A 19,256-nucleotide genomic window follows, 5' to 3' on the forward strand; every position below is an offset into this window, starting at 1 on the left:
GTTCCTGATGGACAAAAAGTCTGTTGGGGGGTCCACTTCCAGGTCCTGGATTGGAGCACAGCGCAGACTTTACGAGTTCCTCCACTTTCCAAGAAACCATCCCCACGATGCGGGAAGGAGGAAGGATGGGAATGTCCTCTGAACGCTCGGAAGGTTCTTCCATAAAGACTCTGGAGAGAGCGTCCGCCTTAGCGTTCTTCGACCCGGGTCTGAAAGACAGCAAATAGTCAAAGCGAGAGAAGAATTGTTGCCATCTAGCCTGTCGATTGTTCAGCCTCCTGGCAGAGCGGATGTGGAGGAGATTACTGTGGTCGGTCAGAATCTGGAACTGGTGACGGGCCCCCTCCAGCCAATGTCTCCATTCTGCAAGAGCCTCGTGGACCGCTAACAGTTCTCTATTCCCGGCGTCGTAGTTCCGCTCTGCCAGGGACAAACGTCTGGAAAAGAAGGCAACGGGGTGAATCTGATTATCAATTTTCGAGCGTTGGGAAAGTATAGCACCAATCCCAGAGTCGGAAGCGTCCACCTCCACAAGAAAGGCAACATCCAAGTCAGGGTGGACGAGGACAGGGGCGGAGATGAAGCTCCTCTTCAGGTCCTCAAAGGCGGTGTTGGCCTTATGAGACCAAACAAACGAGGCCTTTGGAGAAGTGAGGGCATGGAGTGGTGCGGCAATCTGACTGAAGTCCCGAATGAAGCGTCGGTAGAACCCAGCGAAGCCGAGAAACCTCCGCAACTCCGTTCTGGAGGATGGCTGAGGCCACTCTACCACAGCATCCACCTTCTTGGGGTCGGCTCTGATGTGCCCCTTCTCGACCACAAAACCAAGGAATTCGACAGAAGAGGTATGAAAGCTGCACTTCTCGGCCTTGACGAACAAGCGGTTCTCCAGAAGTCTCTGGAGCACGAGTCGAACATGATGCTGGTGTTCAGCCATATTACGGGAAAAAATCAAAATGTCATCAAGGTAAACAACTACGAAAAGATCCAGCATGTCACGCAAAATGTCATTCACGAGGGCCTGAAAAACGGCTGGGGCATTTGTGAGTCCAAAGGGCATGACTCGGTATTCAAAGTGCCCTAAGTGTGTGTTGAACGCCGTCTTCCACTCGTCTCCTTCCTTAATCCGCACAAGGTGATAGGCGTTGCGGAGATCCAATTTAGTGAAGATAGTTGCTGGGGCCAACGGCTCAAAAGATGAGTTAAGCAGCGGTAGGGGGTACTTGTTCTTTATAGTAATGTTGTTGAAGTGACGGTAGTCGATGCAGGGCCTGAGTGAACCGTCCTTCTTGGTTACGAAGAAGAATCCCGCTGCCAGTGGAGACTTAGATGGTGTGATGATCCCTGAAGCCAGGCCCTCCGTGATGTAGGTCTTCATAGCCTCCTTCTCTGGGATTGACAGCTTATAAAGACGGCTGGAAGGTAATTTAGCCTCTGGGAGAAGCTCAATGGCACAGTCGTAAGGTCTGTGTGGGGGTAGACCCTGTGCTTGCTCCTTACTGAAGACCTCCGCTAGGTCATGGTAGCAGGTTGGTACTAGTGACAGGTCCGTCTGAGGGGCACTGGTACTGGGGCGGTGGACCGGAGGGGAAGCTGACCTGAGACAATTAGCGTGGCAGGTTGTGCTCCAAGCCAAGATCCTGCCAGAGGTCCAAGAGACGTGGGGGTCATGTTGACGGAGCCAAGACCTACCCAGGACCAACGGGGCAACAGGTGCTTCCAGAATCCAAAGACTGATGGTCTCGACGTGATTTCCCGAAATGGTCAAGGAAATGGGTTCAGTGCGAAACCTGATGGGTCCCAAAGGTCGCCCATCCAGGGCTTGGGCAGGAAGAGTCTTGTCCAAGTGGACCAGGGGAATGCCCATCTGTCGGGCGAACTCATAGTCCATGAGACTCTCGTCGGCTCCTGAGTCCAAATATGCCTCTACTTGAATAGATCTAGAGCCCCAAGCTAGGGTAGCGGGTAACAAGAAGTTGGGGTTATCTTTCTCGTGTGGGAAAGACGTATGGCTCACCAGGATCCCCTCAGCTGGTGAGCCTGGTCTTTTGGTTTCGCCGGACAATAGCGGAGGATATGTCCGGCTAGACCACAGTAAAGACAGAGACGCTGTCGGTGCCTTCTCTCTCTCTCAGCTGGGTCCCTTCCAACTGCATGGGTTCAGGAGCAGTCAACACGGTGGGTGTAGACTGAAGTGGCACGGCAGGGGCCTCAAAGGTGGGTAGGAGTTGAGAACTGGGACTGTTCCTCGCGACTCCCTGAGCTCGCTCAGCAGCACGTTCAGTCAGTCTCTGGTCGAACATGAGTGCTAGTTTGATGAGGTCCCTGCAGAATGTGGGTCTGTCCCTCAATAGGCCGTCCTTAATTTCCTCGGAGAGGCCCCGACGGAACGCGCTCTGGAGCGCCCTGTCTTCCCAGCCGCTGTCAGCTGCCAGGGTCCGGAATTCCAGGGTGTAGGCTGCCACAGAACGAAGTCCCTGCTGGATGGAGTGAAGGCGTCCAGCGGCGTCCCCCCCATCCTTGGGGTGGTCGAATACGGCCCGGAATTCAGCACGGAAGGCAGCGTAGTCCGAGCTCAATCCCATGGTCCTGTCCACGGCAGCCGTAGCCCACTTGAGGGCAGGTCCAGTGAGCAGGCCAAAAATGAAAGCGATTTTAGCCCCATCAGAGGAATAGCGTGAGGGCTGGTGTTGAAAAATCAGATCGCACTGAACAAGAAATCCCCTGCACAGCTCAAAATCCCCCTCGAAAGGTCTAGGACTGGCAATTTTGGGCTCCCGTTCCAGACTGCAGGGTTCCGGTCTTCGGGCTGGAGAAATAAACTGCGGGGCTGCTGCTGCGGGGGTCACTCTAGGCATTAGGCAGTCCAGCCTAGAGTATAGTCCGGAGAAAGCTCTCTCCAAATTGTCCTCAAGAGCGAAAAAACGATCTTGGTGCTCATTGACAACGGCACTAAGGATAGACAGGTTGGATGTCCTGGGGAATCGGGACTGGGCCTCGCCGGTGTCGCCCGGTTCCGCCATGTTTTTGGCCAGAACGTACTGTTATGTACCGGGCAAAGGGAAGGAGGCGACACCAAGGCAGAACTGCGGTTTACTAGGTTTATTGAAAACCTTGATGAGTGCGTGGGGTGTGTATGCCACCACAAGTGAATGAGTGCAGACGATGTGTAGAATTAACAATGTAAGTTTTACCAGGGGTTGTTGTCGGTGCGTGTTGTGTGAATCTTTCGTCGAATCCAAGGGGCTAGGCGAAGAGGTAGTCAGCAGGGAGGCAAGCAGTCGGGGGCTGGAGAGAGGCAACAATGTCCAAGTCCAAGCAGAGGTCAAGGGTCAAGGGAGGCAAGCAGAGATCCAGGTGGAGGTTGTGAGGCAGGACACAATCACAGGCAGCAGGGAAGACATGTGAAAGATAGGCTACGTTCTGGCGAAGGTCTCTTGGGTTCGCTGGCTTTTATGCTGCTCCCTCTCATCAGGCACAGGTGGGTTGATGCGCAATTGCTTGCAGCCTTGTCGCTGGGTGGGCGTGCTGTGCCCAGTGTGAGCAGGGGCGTGTCTAAGTGTGCTGCCAGCAGAGGTCCCGGCAGCTCCAGATGCCGAGGAAAAGCGGGTTCGAATCCGCACCGTGACAGCATCATTGTAATCCATGTGAGGCCGCCAAATGCATTACCAAAGTTTATTTGGGGTTATGCATGTTTAGAATAGCAAGTAACACAGCTGTTTTACAAGTCGACTTATGTGTTACTAAGGTTAAAAAAAAACGTGTTTGAATGTGAAAACACTGACTTACTTGTCTGCATGAAATTGGCATTATTACACATATTTAAAGCAGCAGTAAGGAATAACTGTAAATGCAACTTAGTGCTTCAACATCATACTGTAGCATTTATGCTACTGTAGTGCTTTGATTGATTGATTGAAACTTTTATTAGTAGATTGCGCATTACAGTACATATTCCGTACAATTGACCACTAAATGGTAACACCCCAATAAGTTTTTCAACTTGTTTAAGTCGGGGGTCCACGTTAATCAATTCATGGTAACTGAGCTAACCAGCCTGGTCCACCAATGTTTTATGTGTTCAGTAGCGGTGTAACGGTACGTGTATTTGTATTGAACCGTTTCGGTACGGGGGTTTCGGTTCGGTTCGGAGGTGTACCGAACGAGTTTCCACACGGACATATTAAGTAGCGTAGCGTACGTTGTGTAAACAATGAACACCGAGGCACAACACACGGCATGCTAGCAACGACCGGGCTACGACAACATGTAAAACCAGAGCTGGAAGACCCACCTGCCTCGTTATGATCTCCCGTTTGGGAACACTTCGGCTGCGTGGTGCGGAGGACGGAGGTTTGCCGACATTGTTCAGCAGCAGTAAGTCATGCTTCTGCGGATTTTCAACACAGTACATTGTGAAAATAAGCATCAAAATTGAAAAATAGAGCAAAACGCTATAACAACATGCTGATAACACAAATTTGTTTTTAAATGAATGTACATTTTTTAGTCTTTTTAAAAAATATATGTGTATCTTTATAGATTTGGCAAATTATATGGCGACATCTTATTGATCACTCCCAAGTTACGCCCCCACCGCCACAGTACACCAATATAGCATCAAAAATGACAGTGTGGCTAAACTGTGGTAAATACAGTGGTAGACCACTGGACACTTCTTAAGTACACATGCCAGATATAATGACACAGAACTAACAATTTTCACTCCGTTTTCATGGAACCCAGTGAGGGGTAAAAAATCAAGGAATTGAAAAATATCAGCTGGAGGTCAAGGGGGCCTTGTTGGAGGCTCAGGGGGGTGTTGCCCCCTGAAAATGCTTTCCTCCATAGAAATTCTGTAAAAATGCAATTTAAAAAAAAAGGCCTGAGGGCTAGTGTTTTAATGTGTGAAAACATACATTTGAAGTTCAAAACCCACTTTAAAATGATGACATAATAATGATATGATATGACAAATATTGTAATTGTAGTAACTAGTGAGTCACTTTGTAAAGTCATGGATGTAAGATTGAAATGATGGTGTCTGTTACAGGTTTGTGTTTGTTTAATTATAAAATGAAGCTTTTTAATACATGTAATCTTATTACATTTGTTATTATACTTTATAGTGCTTTTTGGCAACTATGGCCATGCCACACTAGAGCTAGTACAAGTTAGTGGGTTTAGTATTTTAAATTATGATTAAAATCATGAGACATAATGTCTACTTTTCAACAGCAATAGTCCATATTATTACTTATGAAAATGGCTCACCAGGCAGTTTGTAGTTTTCTTTTCTCAAACTTCTCTTCTCTGCGTGGTTGCTTTCCTCGCAACGCTGTTTCAATGACAAGCAACCTTTGCCACCATAGTTGATCACTTTCCTATCGCAAAGACTGCAAAGTGCTTTACCTAAATCTTTTTGCCTGAAAATGAATTCTGAAAGCGGGTATCAGTCAACTTCGTTTTCTAACCATGACCAATTCCAAGAATTCTTTATCCCCACAACAAACCGAGAAACAACATGTTCCACAACATGTTGTAAAAAGTTGTGAGCTTGCCATAGTGAGAAATTACGAAACACACGTGTTATTTCCAAATAAAATTGCTACACTTTTGTTTTCTTACACTATGATATTAACACAAACACCACAAGTACCTAAACATGCGAATATGTTATGGAGAAGTTTGCTAGCAAAAATGCAGCAAAGCTGCTCACATTTTTGCTTCTTCCTGGCACAGTATTTCAGTTCCGAGCGTTCCTGAATGTCAACGGAAGCGTCCGACACCGACCAAAACATACTGTAATGTGCCAAGAATGGTGGTTCAGACAAATTCCCAGTTTGTCTTACGTTATTTGGCAAACGCCACACACTCGTACAACGATATCGATGTACGTCTCGCTCTTTCCCCGACAACACTCGCACAAACTTTCAACTCTCACCCCACAACAACACATCACTACCCCATCGTTGCCCGTAAGTCCCGCCCCACAGTCAAAGCCATTGGCTAGAACCCCGTAGTCAGTCGCTACACCACGAAACCAACCTGACTTGATCAATACGTTTTAGCGGTTTTATACGGACAGCGAACAAAAATCACCACTTTGGTTGGAAAAATAGTAGAATTCCGCTAAACAAGGGGCAGCTGGGATCCCTCGGTTTCGTTTAATAATGCTGTCAGAGAAGTATGTACTGTATAATCTCAGTATGTGCATGTTTATAATAATCATATTACAATGGCTGTAACAAAGGCACATCAAAAGATATCAGTATGGCGGTATCGTTTCAAATATATATATCTTTCTAAAGTCCGGTATTAACTGTGATACGGGCCTATATAGCCCTGATCCTATTACGCTTCAGCTACATTTAAAGGGTAAACTACTATCTTACTTTACTACATTCATTTACTACTATGAGTATGATACCATTGCAGTGCTACATCACCACAAACAACATCAAACATCAGTATTCTGATACACACAACCACAAAAATAAACATAGTCATAAATAACCCACTAACAAGTAGTAGTATTACCTCAGGGAGGTTGTACAATTGTTGCAGTTAATTAAAGTTAAAAGATTAAGTGCTATCTTTAACAATTTTCACATTTATTTTATCAATTTTCTGTCATATTACGCTGTTTATAATGCTTTTGTTGCTTTCATATTCACATTCAATTTCTACCTAATGTCCATGAGACAGTGTTGTTTCTTCTACAAAAAAAATCATTTTGAATGTGTTGTTTGTGGATTTTTTTTAAATCCAACTTAATAAAAAGATTTCAGTGTAAGTACTTTGAGCACATTTAAAAATACAGCGATAATAATGATAACCGTTATAATTTTGGTCACAATAACCGGGTTACAAATTTTCATACCGTGACATCCCTAATATGAACTGGTAAATTTGGCGAGGCAAGCCCATATTACTTGCAAGTGCTTATTATCCATTGGCTCGACAACCTAGCCCACACATTAAATGCAGCATCTACAATCACAACACGTAAATGCTAAGTTAACACACCATATAAATAAACTGCTACTAATCTTAAACAAACAACTATGCACTAACTGTTACTGTATTTACTAAGTGTAAGGCATTCCTGGTGGTCAAGAGAAAACTTGTGCTTCCTGCATCTCAGCAGCACTTTCGTAAATAGTTGTTGATATCATTGATAGCGTACGTCAGGGGTCACCAACGCGGTGCCCGCGGGCACCAGGTCGCCCGTAAGGACCAGACGAGTCGCCCGCGGGCCTGTTCTAAAAAAAAAAAAAAAAAAATTTTTTTTTTTTTAAAATTAAATCTACATAGAAAAAACACAAGATACACTTTCAATCAGTGCATCAACCCAAACAACCTCCCCCATGCACACTCATCCACACCCACTCACACAAAAGGGGTTATTTCTTTCTGCTACCAATATTCTGGTTCCCACAACATAGACAACACATCTGCAAGGGACACAGTCCCTGAAGCACACATGATTGTATAGGCTGCTGGTCCACTAACATTTTCATTAATTACTATTTTTTATGTAATTATTTTTATATTGTTTTACTTTCTTTTTTATCCAAGAAAATGTTTTTTATTTATTTATCTTATTTTATTTATTTTTTTAAAAAAGGGCCTTATCTTCAACAGACCAGGTTGTCAATGAAATTAGATTTGTTTAAAGGGTTTTTTAAACCAGGCCCAGTCCAGATAATGTCCAAGTCGGACTCAGCAACACACCCCTTCATTTATGTACACAGAAAAAAATTAGGGAACACAACAGATTGCATATAATTTATAAACAAAATTACATTTTCAAAATAAGCATTTATGTACAGTCCAGATTATGTCCAGGTCACTCAAATTAGGGAACACAACAACAGATATCATATAATCTGTAAACATAATTATACTTTCAAAATAAGCCTTTGAGGACTTCTCATCTTTTTTTAATGTTTTTTGGCATCATTATCGTTTTCAACCATGTAACTTTCTAAAGTTAGAAAATACTGAATAAATGTTTTAAAGAAAGTAATACTAAGTGAATATCTGTTTTTGGCCTTAAAAATAAACATTTTACAGAGTACTATAATTAAATTGACTAAATCATGATTGTCAATGAACTCTCCTAAAATAACAGAAACCACATTAAGCTTCATAAACAAACCAATCCTTAAACACATTTTTTCAACTTCCACCCAAAACAAAGACACAATATGACAATACCAAAACAAATGCAGGGTGGATTCAGGCTCCTGACAACAAAATCGGCAATCATCTGACTCTGTCATATTCCATAATTTTAACATTTGTTAAAATTACCCTGTGGGTAAGAAGTTATAAATAATTTTAATTTGAAAATAACGATTTTGCACATCGATAGTGGTTTTATAGATTAGTTTGAATATGGCATCCCATGGCAACGGGCAGTCAAAAAAGTCCTCCCATTTTCCATTTGTGTTGTATGAGGCAGCCTTCAAAGATTTCTTTATTAAATAAAAATTATATATTTTTCCATTTATTTTAGTTCCTTTTTGCCAACTAGAATTTCTTATTAGAGGTTTACAAACTAATAATTTAGTTGTTCCATAATTAATTATTTGTTTCCATCTTTTCCCAATTACTCCAGTTAGTTGATAAAATGAAAAGCTTGAGCAAGCATCACCATACATAGCTCTAAATTCATCATACTTCATAATTTTACCATTCTCATTGATAATATCATTGACAAAAATGATTCCTCTTTCAAACATATTTTTCCAAAAGAAAGGCTTTCCATCTATTACAATATTAGAGTTCATCCATATTAACTGCTGCAAAATATCGTCTCTTTTTTCTGGCACATAAAATTGAAAACACCACTATGAGTGGATTGTTTCCTTTATGAACCCCGCCATGTTTCCCAGCAGACTCTCTGGGAGGGGATCACTTGTAAAAAAGGATACAATTTCTTTTGATACAGTACATGTTTTTTGTCCAACAGGACATTTGTGTACCACTCAATGTTTAAATACATCTTTGGAGCAATTGATGCTTTTAAAGACAGACACATTTTATTGAATAAACATTTGGGAGAAAAATTTGTGTGTTTAAAAATTCAGTTTGTTAAATGACAGTGTTTTAAAATGCAGTGTAAAAAATCAGAGCAGGAAAAAAATCTCTCGTCTGGTCCTTACGGGCGACCTGGTGCCCGCCGCGTTGGTGACCCCTGGCCTAGATCTTCCAGATTTTCTGGGACAACAACACCAAGTATGTTAACTGGTCCATCTGTCCACAAAACAGGCACTTTGCATTCCATTCGAAAGGACGTTCCCTTTAGATTTCCGATCCTTAACATTTTACATTTATCATAATTAAGCTTAAGGCCAGATTGCTGTGAAAATATGTCCAAAAGATTAAGAAGGTTCCGCAAACAATGAGGAAAAATCTTATCTTTGTGAATCAGCCTTTTCTGACATGAACTTCATCAAGAACAAACACAGAACACGCCTCACTGATGCACATCTGCAAGACTCACTCAGAGTTGCAGTGTCAAGTTACACACCAGAGTACAACACTAGTTAACAGCATGCAATGCCAGGCTTCCCACTAACTGACAAAGAAACAGATAACAGATTTGGTGTCCAGTTCAAAGTGTGACATGATATAAAAATTTGAGAGTTGACTTTTGTATTTTACATGAGTTATTATTTGTACAAACATGGTGCAAAGTAATTCATGATTTGTTAAAAAATGTTAGTGGCTAGCTAGTTAAAATGGGATATTGTGATTTCACAAGACTGTCTTAGAAGTGATCATTTGAAAATGTTCAATTTGAAAAATGTGCACTTAGAGAAAATATAAAAATAAAGTGTTGCATATTGATATTTATCTGTTTCTATATATATTTATTGTGAGAAATCATTAAGATGATCAGTGTTTCCACAAAGATAAATATAATTAATTATTAATAATAACAGATTTAAAGGTAATTTGAGCAAATTGGCTACTTCTGGCAATTTATTTAAGTGTGTATCTAACTGGTAGCCCTTCGCATTAATCAGTACCCAAGAAGTAGCCCTTGGTTTCAAAAAGGTTGGTGACCCCTGGCGTACGTTGTTGTCTTACTTTTGCCCGTAGTACTAGAATTAGCTCATGTGTGACGGTCATAAGGGCTATTGTTATTGTGAAATAAACATGTGAGTTGTGGATTCCCAACATTGCGTTTTTGTTCTGGCAAAACTGTTCAACTTGTTCCGTTTGACATAGGCTATGAAAACAAATGTTCCAAGAATAAATAGCTCTCGGCCATTTTTCCTTTTGTAGCTCTCAGAACACAGGTAGTGTTTGGGAAACACACACCTCCATTCATAAATGTCTACATGTTCACATGCGGCAAAAAAAATGGAGTGAAAATCCCATCACACGTTTGTTTGAGCAAGGAATTTTGAGTGAAAGTGTGAGATGTGTATTTCAATGATGAAAACAGTTGAAATGTGAGGTTTCACCGTCGAATATAGAATTTCTTCATTTAATGTCTCTCGGTTGTATTATTGATGTTTGCTTTGGATGATGTGATTCAAAGAAATTATGTTCCTTCCTAGATACTGAAGTATTAAGCTGGAAAGTAGGATTTACAAGGAAAATAGTTGTTCAGGCATGAAGTACCACACACGCTGAATCAAACAAACTCATTCCACAGAACTAGGGAATGTAATGATATGAAAATTTGATATCACAGTTAGGTACTGGACAAAAATGTTAAGCAAAAAATGTACTCAAACACTAATTAAAGTCACTACCAACTAAAAATACATGAATCGGAATTTTAAAACAAATTCAGGTTAGAGGTGTTCACTTTGGTGCTGATCTAATTTAGGATTGCTTGCTCTAAGTGTAACCTGCAGTAGTTCATACTCTACTATACGAGCTTGATTTTAGTTCTGTAAATTACTACAAACATATCAACATTGTCAAGAAATCAAGACAAACTAAACTGTGAATGCAGCCTCATGCTTTGCTTCTCTCTGTCCACTAGATGGTAGTATAGCCATGGAAGATGCTGTCAACTGCTTTGACTCAGCCAGCCAACACCAGCTCAAGCTTTTGACAAGACATATCCTTGGAATAGAAGTGAGACGGGGAACCCTGATGTGAACACGATAGCCCAGCGAGAAAATGATTACTTTTAAGTTACACTGAACAAGACCCACATGGATCACATTTGGAAAGTCATTGAATTAATCCTTTAAGAGGTGTGATTATTATAAAGCACCCACAGTTTGAATCCAAACTTATCTTTGCTAGTTGGTGCATTGTTAAAACAGACATAATGTCACAAACTTAAGTCCAGCAATGTTGTGTAAAATAGCAGTAGGTCTCATCCTGACCCTCCTCATTCTCCTGACAATAAGCGGCAACATTCTGGTGTGCCTGGCAGTCTGCGCCTCCAGACGCCTCCGATGCCTCACCAATTGCTTCATCGTGTCGCTGGCGGTGACCGACCTCCTGCTGGGCCTGGTCGTCCTCCCCTTCTCTGCTCACCTGCAGCTCACCAACGACTGGCCGCTGGGTCCGGTCTTCTGTAATTTCTACATCTCCATGGACGTCATGCTGTGCACCGCTTCCATCCTCACCCTCCTGGCCATCAGTGTTGACCGCTACTTGGCAGTGACCATGCCCCTCAGGTACACCTCACTGGTGCTGCCTTGGAAGGTAGTAGTGGCTATGGCGAGCGTCTGGACCGTATCGGTGTCCGTGTCGTTCTTGCCCATCTACATGGGATGGAACACGGTGAATGGGACCGTGCAAAACTACGGGCCGCGTGTTCCAGAGAGGACGTGCCGCTTCGAGCTTAACAGGCCGTACGTTTTAACAGATTCCCTTCTTACCTTCTACCTGCCTCTGCTGGCTATGTGCTGGACATACCTCAGAATACTTCGCATCGCTCGGGCACAAATTAAGCGCATCATCAGCACTCGCCCTACGTGCGTCACCAGCTACAGCTGTAGGAGCACCCAATCAACCATCACCACTGTGGTCTCAAGTATCCCAGCGTCGGCCCTCAGGGAGCACAAGGCCACAGTGACACTGGCGGCAGTCATAGGGGCGTTTGTGGTCTGCTGGCTGCCTTATTTCATCCTCTTCACAGCGCTGGGCCTGCAAGAGCACCCCGACCCCAACAAAGTGCCACAGTTCTCCATTGTCCTGTGGTTGGGTTACACCAACTCTGCCCTCAATCCCATCCTCTATGGCGCACTGAACAGGGATTTCAGATCGGCCTACGCTCACCTATTGAGATGCCGGTGGCCCACTTACAGCGCGTGGAGGTGCAGGCATCGTTCTGCCACCGTGACAACAGGTAACCAAACCAACCCAAGTACCATATTAACCTGAATATAAGAGGATCCAAAATATAAGATACAATAGTACCTCAATTTACAAGCTTAATTGGTTCTGTGTTGGAGCTCATAACTCAAAACATTTATCTTAAATTAACGTTGCCCATTGAAAGTAAATTAAAATAAATGTAATCAATGTTTGGCCCCCAAAACAGCCGAATTTAAACATGCTTTTTAAAAAGAAAAACAAACTTTTAGATAAAAGTTGCATGAAAAACAATATAATGTAGTACAACAAATACAGTAGTTTATTGAAGTAATATAATAATAATTCCACAGTGGACTTCTATGATCACTCCTTTTAGCTGCTTTGCCGTCAAACACACAATTAACAGCCTCAACATATTTTCATGGATAAATGTCCGCCCTTTGTATATTTGTTTAACGTCCGAGAGATAACGCTTATCTCAAAACACACAAGTTGGGACACTTATAAGTAGAAGTAATTTTCTAAGATGAATAAATCTTTAGACCCCTAAATCTGTCGATTCATGATTATATTGGAGTCTTATGTTTAGGTCAACATGGTATCATTGTTATTTGGGGTGTCACGATCAGATATCGATATCGGTCCGATAACAGCAAAAACTGCACTCCTGCAGCATGTTTACTTGTGCAAAGCGTGACATCCAGTTAACAGCTACATGTCCTAAATAAGCACACAACTTTGGTATTTTCTTGTATTTTATTGAAGTCATTCACAAAAGGTAAACATGGTAGACTAAAGACTACTAGCAGCTACACTACAGCTAAGCACACAACACACAATCTACAAATATGTAATAAATGCCTTAATTTAACAATAATGCAGTCTAAAGAATGTGTTAATATAAACAAACAAGTGACAAATAATTATAGTTACATAATACTTACAGATATAAAAGCATATGAGAAAGTATTTGGTACCAAATGTGCCCGCATCATTCAACTACATCATGAGTTTAACTTGAATTATTGTGACCACTAGATGTCACCAGCAAAAATATTAACACTCCACTTCAATTTAGTTGAAGACAGCATTGGTCAATTCCAGTTAATAAATAGGTTAGTGTTTTAATATTCAGGCATGTGAGCACCCTTTGATGAAAAAAAAGTGGAAAACTTGTTGTATATCAGAGAAGGGAAGGAGGCGACAACCAGGGCAGGACTGCGGTTTACAAGGTTTATTGGAAACCTTAGATGAATACGTGGCGTGTGTATGCTACTCAAAGTGAGTGAGTGTTGACTATGTGTAAAATTATAATGTAAATGTTACCAAGGGTTGTTGTCTGTAAATGTTGGTTGTCTCTTTCGTCGTATCCAAGGGGGCAAAGGCGAAGAGGCAGTTCGTGGACAGGCAAGTGGTCGTGGGCAAGAGCAGGGCAGCGTGGTCGGGGTCCGAGCAGGGAGGTCGTGGATCGAGGTGGGCAGTTAGGAATCCGGATGGGTGTCGAGTGACAAGGCACGATCACGGAGGTCAGGGGAGTCATGGAAGGTTAGCGACGTTCTGGCAAAGGTTCCTTGGGTCCGCTGGTCTTTATGCCGCTCCCCCTCGTCAAGTCCAGGTGTGCTGATCAGTGATTGCTTGCACACTTGTTGCTGTGTGGGCGTGTTGTGCTCAGTGTGAGCAGAGGTGTGTTTGAGTGTGCTGCCAGCAGAGGGGTTAGCAGAGGTGCCTGCAGCTCCAGCTGCAGAGGAAACCTGGGATCGACTCCGCGTCATGACAGTACCCCCCCCCCCCCCCCCCCTTATGCGAGGCCCCCGACGAGCGCCGAGGAGCATCAGGATTGGCACGGTAGAAGTCCCCTAGAAGTGAGGGATCGGCAAGGTAGGAGGCTGGCACCCGTGATCTGTCTTCAGGTCCATATCCCTCCCAGTCGACCAGATAAACAAGCCCCCTACCTTGTCGACGGACCCTGAGGATCTCCTTGACCGTCCAAACCTGATCTCCATTAGGCAAAAACCTAGAGGGTGGGGGGGCAGGGACAGGAGGGGACAGAGCGCTCTCCGCTACCGGTTTAATCTGGGAAACATGGACAACAGGATGCCGCTTGACCGAGGGTGGGAGAGCCAATTTAACAGATACAGGGTTTATGATAGAAATGATGGAGAACGGACCAACATAACGGGGAGCCAATTTTCTAGATGGTACCTGGAGACTGAGTTCCTTAGTGAGAAGCATCACTTGTTGTCCTGGTTTATAGGACGGGGCTGGAATACGATGACGGTTGGCGTTGCGACACATTTTCTCAGATGCTCTTTCCAAAGCTGCACGAGCAGCTCTCCACACCCTCTGACACCGTCTAATATGAGCTCTAGTAGAGGGAACAGCGATTTCCAGTTCCTGTTGGGGAAATAAAGGGGTTGATAACCTAATGAGCACTCAAATGGGGACATACCGGTAGCGGAGCTCTTCAAGGAGTTATAAGAAAACTCCACCCATGGCAGAAACTTGATCCAGGATGTGGGTTGATGACTGGCGACACATCGGAGCATGGTCTCCAAGCTTTGATTAGTTCTTTCAGCCTGCCCGTTGCTCTGGGGATGGTATCCCGATGTGAGGCTGACCGAGGCCCCGATACCCTTGCAGAAGGCTCTCCATACTTGCGATGTAAACTGAAGGACTCGGTCAGAAACGATATCCATCGGAATACCATGTTGTTTGACGACGTGAAGTGTGAGGAGGTCAGAAATCTCTGAGGCAGAAGGTAACTTTCGCAGTGGAACAAAATGGGCTGCTTTGGAGAAACGGTCTACAATAGTAAGGATAGTGGTGTTACCTCTGGAGGCTGGAAATCCTGTGACAAAATCCAGGGCGATGTGTGACCAAGGACGGGCAGGAATGGAGAGAGGGTGAAGAAGACCAGCAGGAGGCCTGTGTGACATCTTACTACGGGCACAAGTTAAACAAGCAGCGATGAACTCACGAGTGTCCTTGGCCATTGATGGCCACCAAAAACGTCTTCACAGCTGTGATAGGGTTCGTTGAAAGCCAGGATGGCATGAGAACAGGCTAGAGTGCCCCCAATCCATGGACGAACAGTTTGTTGGGAGGTCCACCTCCCGGTCCTGGATTGGAACGCAGTGCAACCTTAACTAGGTCCTCCACTTTCCAAGTTACCATCCCAATGATACGAGTGGAAGGAAGAATGGGTTCTGCCACTGCCGGACCGGTAGGTTCTTTCAGAAATAACCGGGACAGTGCATCAGCCTTAGTGTTCTTGGACCCAGGTCTGAAAGAAAGCACGTAATTGAAGCGAGAGAAAAACTGCTGCCACCTTGCCTGGCGGTTGTTGATCCTCTTGGCAGCACGGATGTGTAGAAGGTTACTGTGGTCGGTTAGGATTTGAAACTGGTGTCTAGCTCCTTCCAACCAGTGTCTCCATTCCACCAGGGCCTCATGGACTGCCAGTAATTCTCTATTCGGTCGGGGTCAGGCGCCTGGAGAAAAAAGCAACAGGGTGAACCAAATGGTCACTTTTGGACCGTTGAGAGAGAATAGCCCCAATCCCTGAGTCTGAGGCGTCAACCTCCACCAAAAAAGCAGTTTCTAAGTCGGGATGGACTAGAATGGGGGCAGAAACAAAACGCCCCTTTAACTCCTCGAAGGCCTTCCTCGCCAAAAGAGTCCACACAAAAGGAACGTTAGTAGACGTAAGCGAATGTAGTGGTGCCGCAACTCTACTGAAGTCTTGAATGAAGCGACGGTAGAAGCCAGCGAAGCCGAGGAACCTCCGAAGTTCCGTCCTAGTAGTAGGTTGCGGCCACTTCACCACGGCCTCCACCTTCTTCGGGTCTGGCCTTATGTGACCCCTTTCGACCACGAAACGAAGGAACTCCACCGAAGAGGAGTGGAAGCAGCACTTTTCTGCCTTAACAAATAGACAGTTTTCCAAAAGCCGTTGCAGGACAAGTCGAACATGTCTTTGGTGATCAGAGAGGTTACGGGAGAAAATGAGAATATCATCTAGGTATACTACCACGAATTGGTCGAGCATGTCCCGAAGAATGTCGTTGACAAGAGTTTGGAAAACTGCAGGTGCGTTGGTGAGTCCAAAAGGCATCACCCGGTACACATAATGCCCCATATGAGTGTTGAAAGCAGTCTTCCACTCGTCTCCCTCTTTGATCCGGACCAAGTGATAGGCGTTACGGAGATCCAGTTTGGTAAATATGGTAGCAGGTGCCAAAGGTTCAAAAGATGAGTTGAGTAGAGGAAGAGGGTACTTATTCTTAATGGTGATGTTGTTAAGGTGACGGTAGTCAATGCAGGGACGAAGGGATCCGTCCTTCTTGGCCACGAAAAAGAATCCCGCCGCCAGTGGAGACTTGGATGGTGTTATGATGCCCGAGGCAAGGCCCTCGGTGATGTAGTTCCTCATAGCTTCCTTCTCTGGAAGAGACAAGAAGACGGCAAGGTAGCGTTAGGGAGTAACTCGATGGCACAATCATAAGGTCTATGAGGGGGTAGTCCCAGGGCACGTAACTTGCTGAAGACCTCGGCTAAGTCATGGTAGCAAGCTGGAACCAGAGATAGATCGGCCTGGGGAGTCGTGGTAGTGGAGTGGTAGACCGGATGAGATGCTGACCCAAGACAGTTGGCCATGCAGGGTGTACTCAAAGCCAGAATTCTGCCAGAAGACCAAGATATATGGGGGTTGTGGTGACGAAGCCAAGATCTTCCAAGTACCAGTGGGGGTACCGGAGCTTCTAGCACCCATAAACTAATGGTCTCTCTGTGATTTCCAGAAATGGTCATTGAAAGGGGCTCCGTGCGGTACTTGATGGGGCCCAATGGTCGTCCATCTAGAGCCTGTGCAGGCAGCGTCTTGTCCAAGGATATCAGGGGAATGCCCATCTCCCGGGGGAACGTGTAGTCCAACAAACTCTCGTCAGCTCCCGAGTCCACAAATGCCTTCACTTGAATGCTCCTCTTGTCCCAGGCCAAAGTAGCGGGTAGCAGAATGTCAGGGTTTTCCTCTTTACGGGGAAATAAAGTATGGCTCACCAGGATCCCCTCTGCTGGTGAGCCTGATCTTTTGGTCTCGTTGGACAATTATATCGGACGTGTCCTGCTAGACCGCAGTAGAGGCAGAGACGCTGCCTGTACCTCCTCTCCCTTTCCTCAATGGGTAACCGTGTCCTACCCAACTGCATGGGCTCCGGGGCTGCCATTGTAGTAGTTGTAGGCCGGTATGGGTCCACCTCTGTCTTGAAGGTAGGCCAAGTCTGGTTCCTAGAGGCACCTCTCTGACCTCGCTCTGCTGCTCGTTCACAAAGTCGAATGTCAAATTGGAGGGCCAGTTCAATGAGGTCTTTGCAGGACGTGGGTCTGTCCCTCAGTAGAACGTCCTTAATTTCATCGGAAAGGCCGTGACGGAATGCGCTTTGGAGCGCCCGGTCATCCCAACCGCTGTCTGCCGCCAAAGTCCGGAACTCCAAGGTGTAGGCTGCCACGGAACGTGAGCCCTGCGAGATGGAGTGCAGACGTCCGGCCGCGTCCCCCCCATCCTTGGGGTGATCAAAGACAGCCCGAAATTCTGCACGGAACGCAGAATAGTCGGAGTTGAGCCCAATGGTCCTGTCAACTGCAGCTGTAGCCCATTTGAGAGCCGGGCCGGAAAGTAAGGAAAAAATAAATGCAATCTTGGCGCCGTCTGAGGAATAACGGGAGGGCTGGTGCCGAAAAATGAGGTCACATTGTACCAAGAACCCTCTACAAAGTTCAAAGTCCCCTTCAAAAAGTTTAGGGCTGGCAATCCTGGGCTCTCGTTCCAAAATGCTGTGTTCGGGTCCAGGAACTGGGGAAGCACGTGGAGGTACCACCGGTCCAGAACTGGCCCCGGGGCACATGTTGTCCAGCTTGGAATACAGTCTGGTAAAAGCTCTCTCAAGATGATCCTCAAGGGCAGTAAACCGAACCTGGTGTTCGCTAACGACGGAGCTAAGGATAGCTAGGTCGGAAGATATGGCTATCTGGGCCTGGCTCTTGCTGCTGTCGCCTGGTTCCGACATGTTGTTGGCCAGAACGTACTGTTGTATATCAGAGAAGGGAAGGAGGCGACAACCAGGGCAGGACTGCGGTTTACAAGGTTTATTGGAAACCTTAGATGAATACGTGGCGTGTGTATGCTACTCAAAGTGAGTGAGTGTTGACTATGTGTAAAATTATAATGTAAATGTTACCAAGGGTTGTTGTCTGTAAATGTTGGTTGTCTCTTTCGTCGTATCCAAGGGGGCAAAGGCGAAGAGGCAGTTCGTGGACAGGCAAGTGGTCGTGGGCAAGAGCAGGGCAGCGTGGTCGGGGTCCGAGCAGGGAGGTCGTGGATCGAGGTGGGCAGTTAGGAATCCGGATGGGTGTCGAGTGACAAGGCACGATCACGGAGGTCAGGGGAGTCATTGAAGGTTAGCGACGTTCTGGCAAAGGTTCCTTGGGTCCGCTGGTCTTTATGCCGCTCCCCCTCGTCAAGTCCAGGTGTGCTGATCAGTGATTGCTTGCACACTTGTTGCTGTGTGGGCGTGTTGTGCTCAGTGTGAGCAGAGGTGTGTTTGAGTGTGCTGCCAGCAGAGGGGTTAGCAGAGGTGCCTGCAGCTCCAGCTGCAGAGGAAACCTGGGATCGACTCCGCGTCATGACAAAACTGACAGGAAAACTAGGAAAATCATAACCACATTTCCTACAATTGGGTGCATTTCTACACTATACTGTTTTTAGCTGTCTTTTTGACACTTACTTGTTCCATGTAATAATGTACCACAACATTTTAGGTGAACTGTTTTGTAGATACACAAAATAATAACAAAATATACCACCATCAACAAATTTACATTAAATTAACACTACCAATATAGCTATATAACATTTATGAATATAAATCAATGAATATATAAAGTCAGGGAGA

At 45.0% G+C, this 19,256-nt stretch overlaps 1 protein-coding gene across 4 annotated transcripts in view; it reads left to right on the forward strand.

The window, feature by feature from the left end:
* The window catches only part of hrh2a (histamine receptor H2a), a 73,268-nt gene that overhangs the window by 20,433 nt on the left and 33,579 nt on the right, over positions 1-19,256 (forward strand). For all 4 annotated transcript variants that reach the window (XM_062044069.1, XM_062044070.1, XM_062044067.1 and 1 more), the window contains one exon: positions 11,015-12,337. In XM_062044069.1, coding sequence (XP_061900053.1) covers positions 11,332-12,337 — 1,006 coding nt within the window. In that variant the 5' untranslated portion in view covers positions 11,015-11,331. The remainder of the gene's footprint in view (positions 1-11,014; positions 12,338-19,256) is intronic.

This window comes from Entelurus aequoreus, linkage group LG04 (assembly GCF_033978785.1).
Source record: "Entelurus aequoreus isolate RoL-2023_Sb linkage group LG04, RoL_Eaeq_v1.1, whole genome shotgun sequence".
Classification (NCBI taxonomy): Eukaryota; Metazoa; Chordata; class Actinopteri; order Syngnathiformes; family Syngnathidae; genus Entelurus; species Entelurus aequoreus.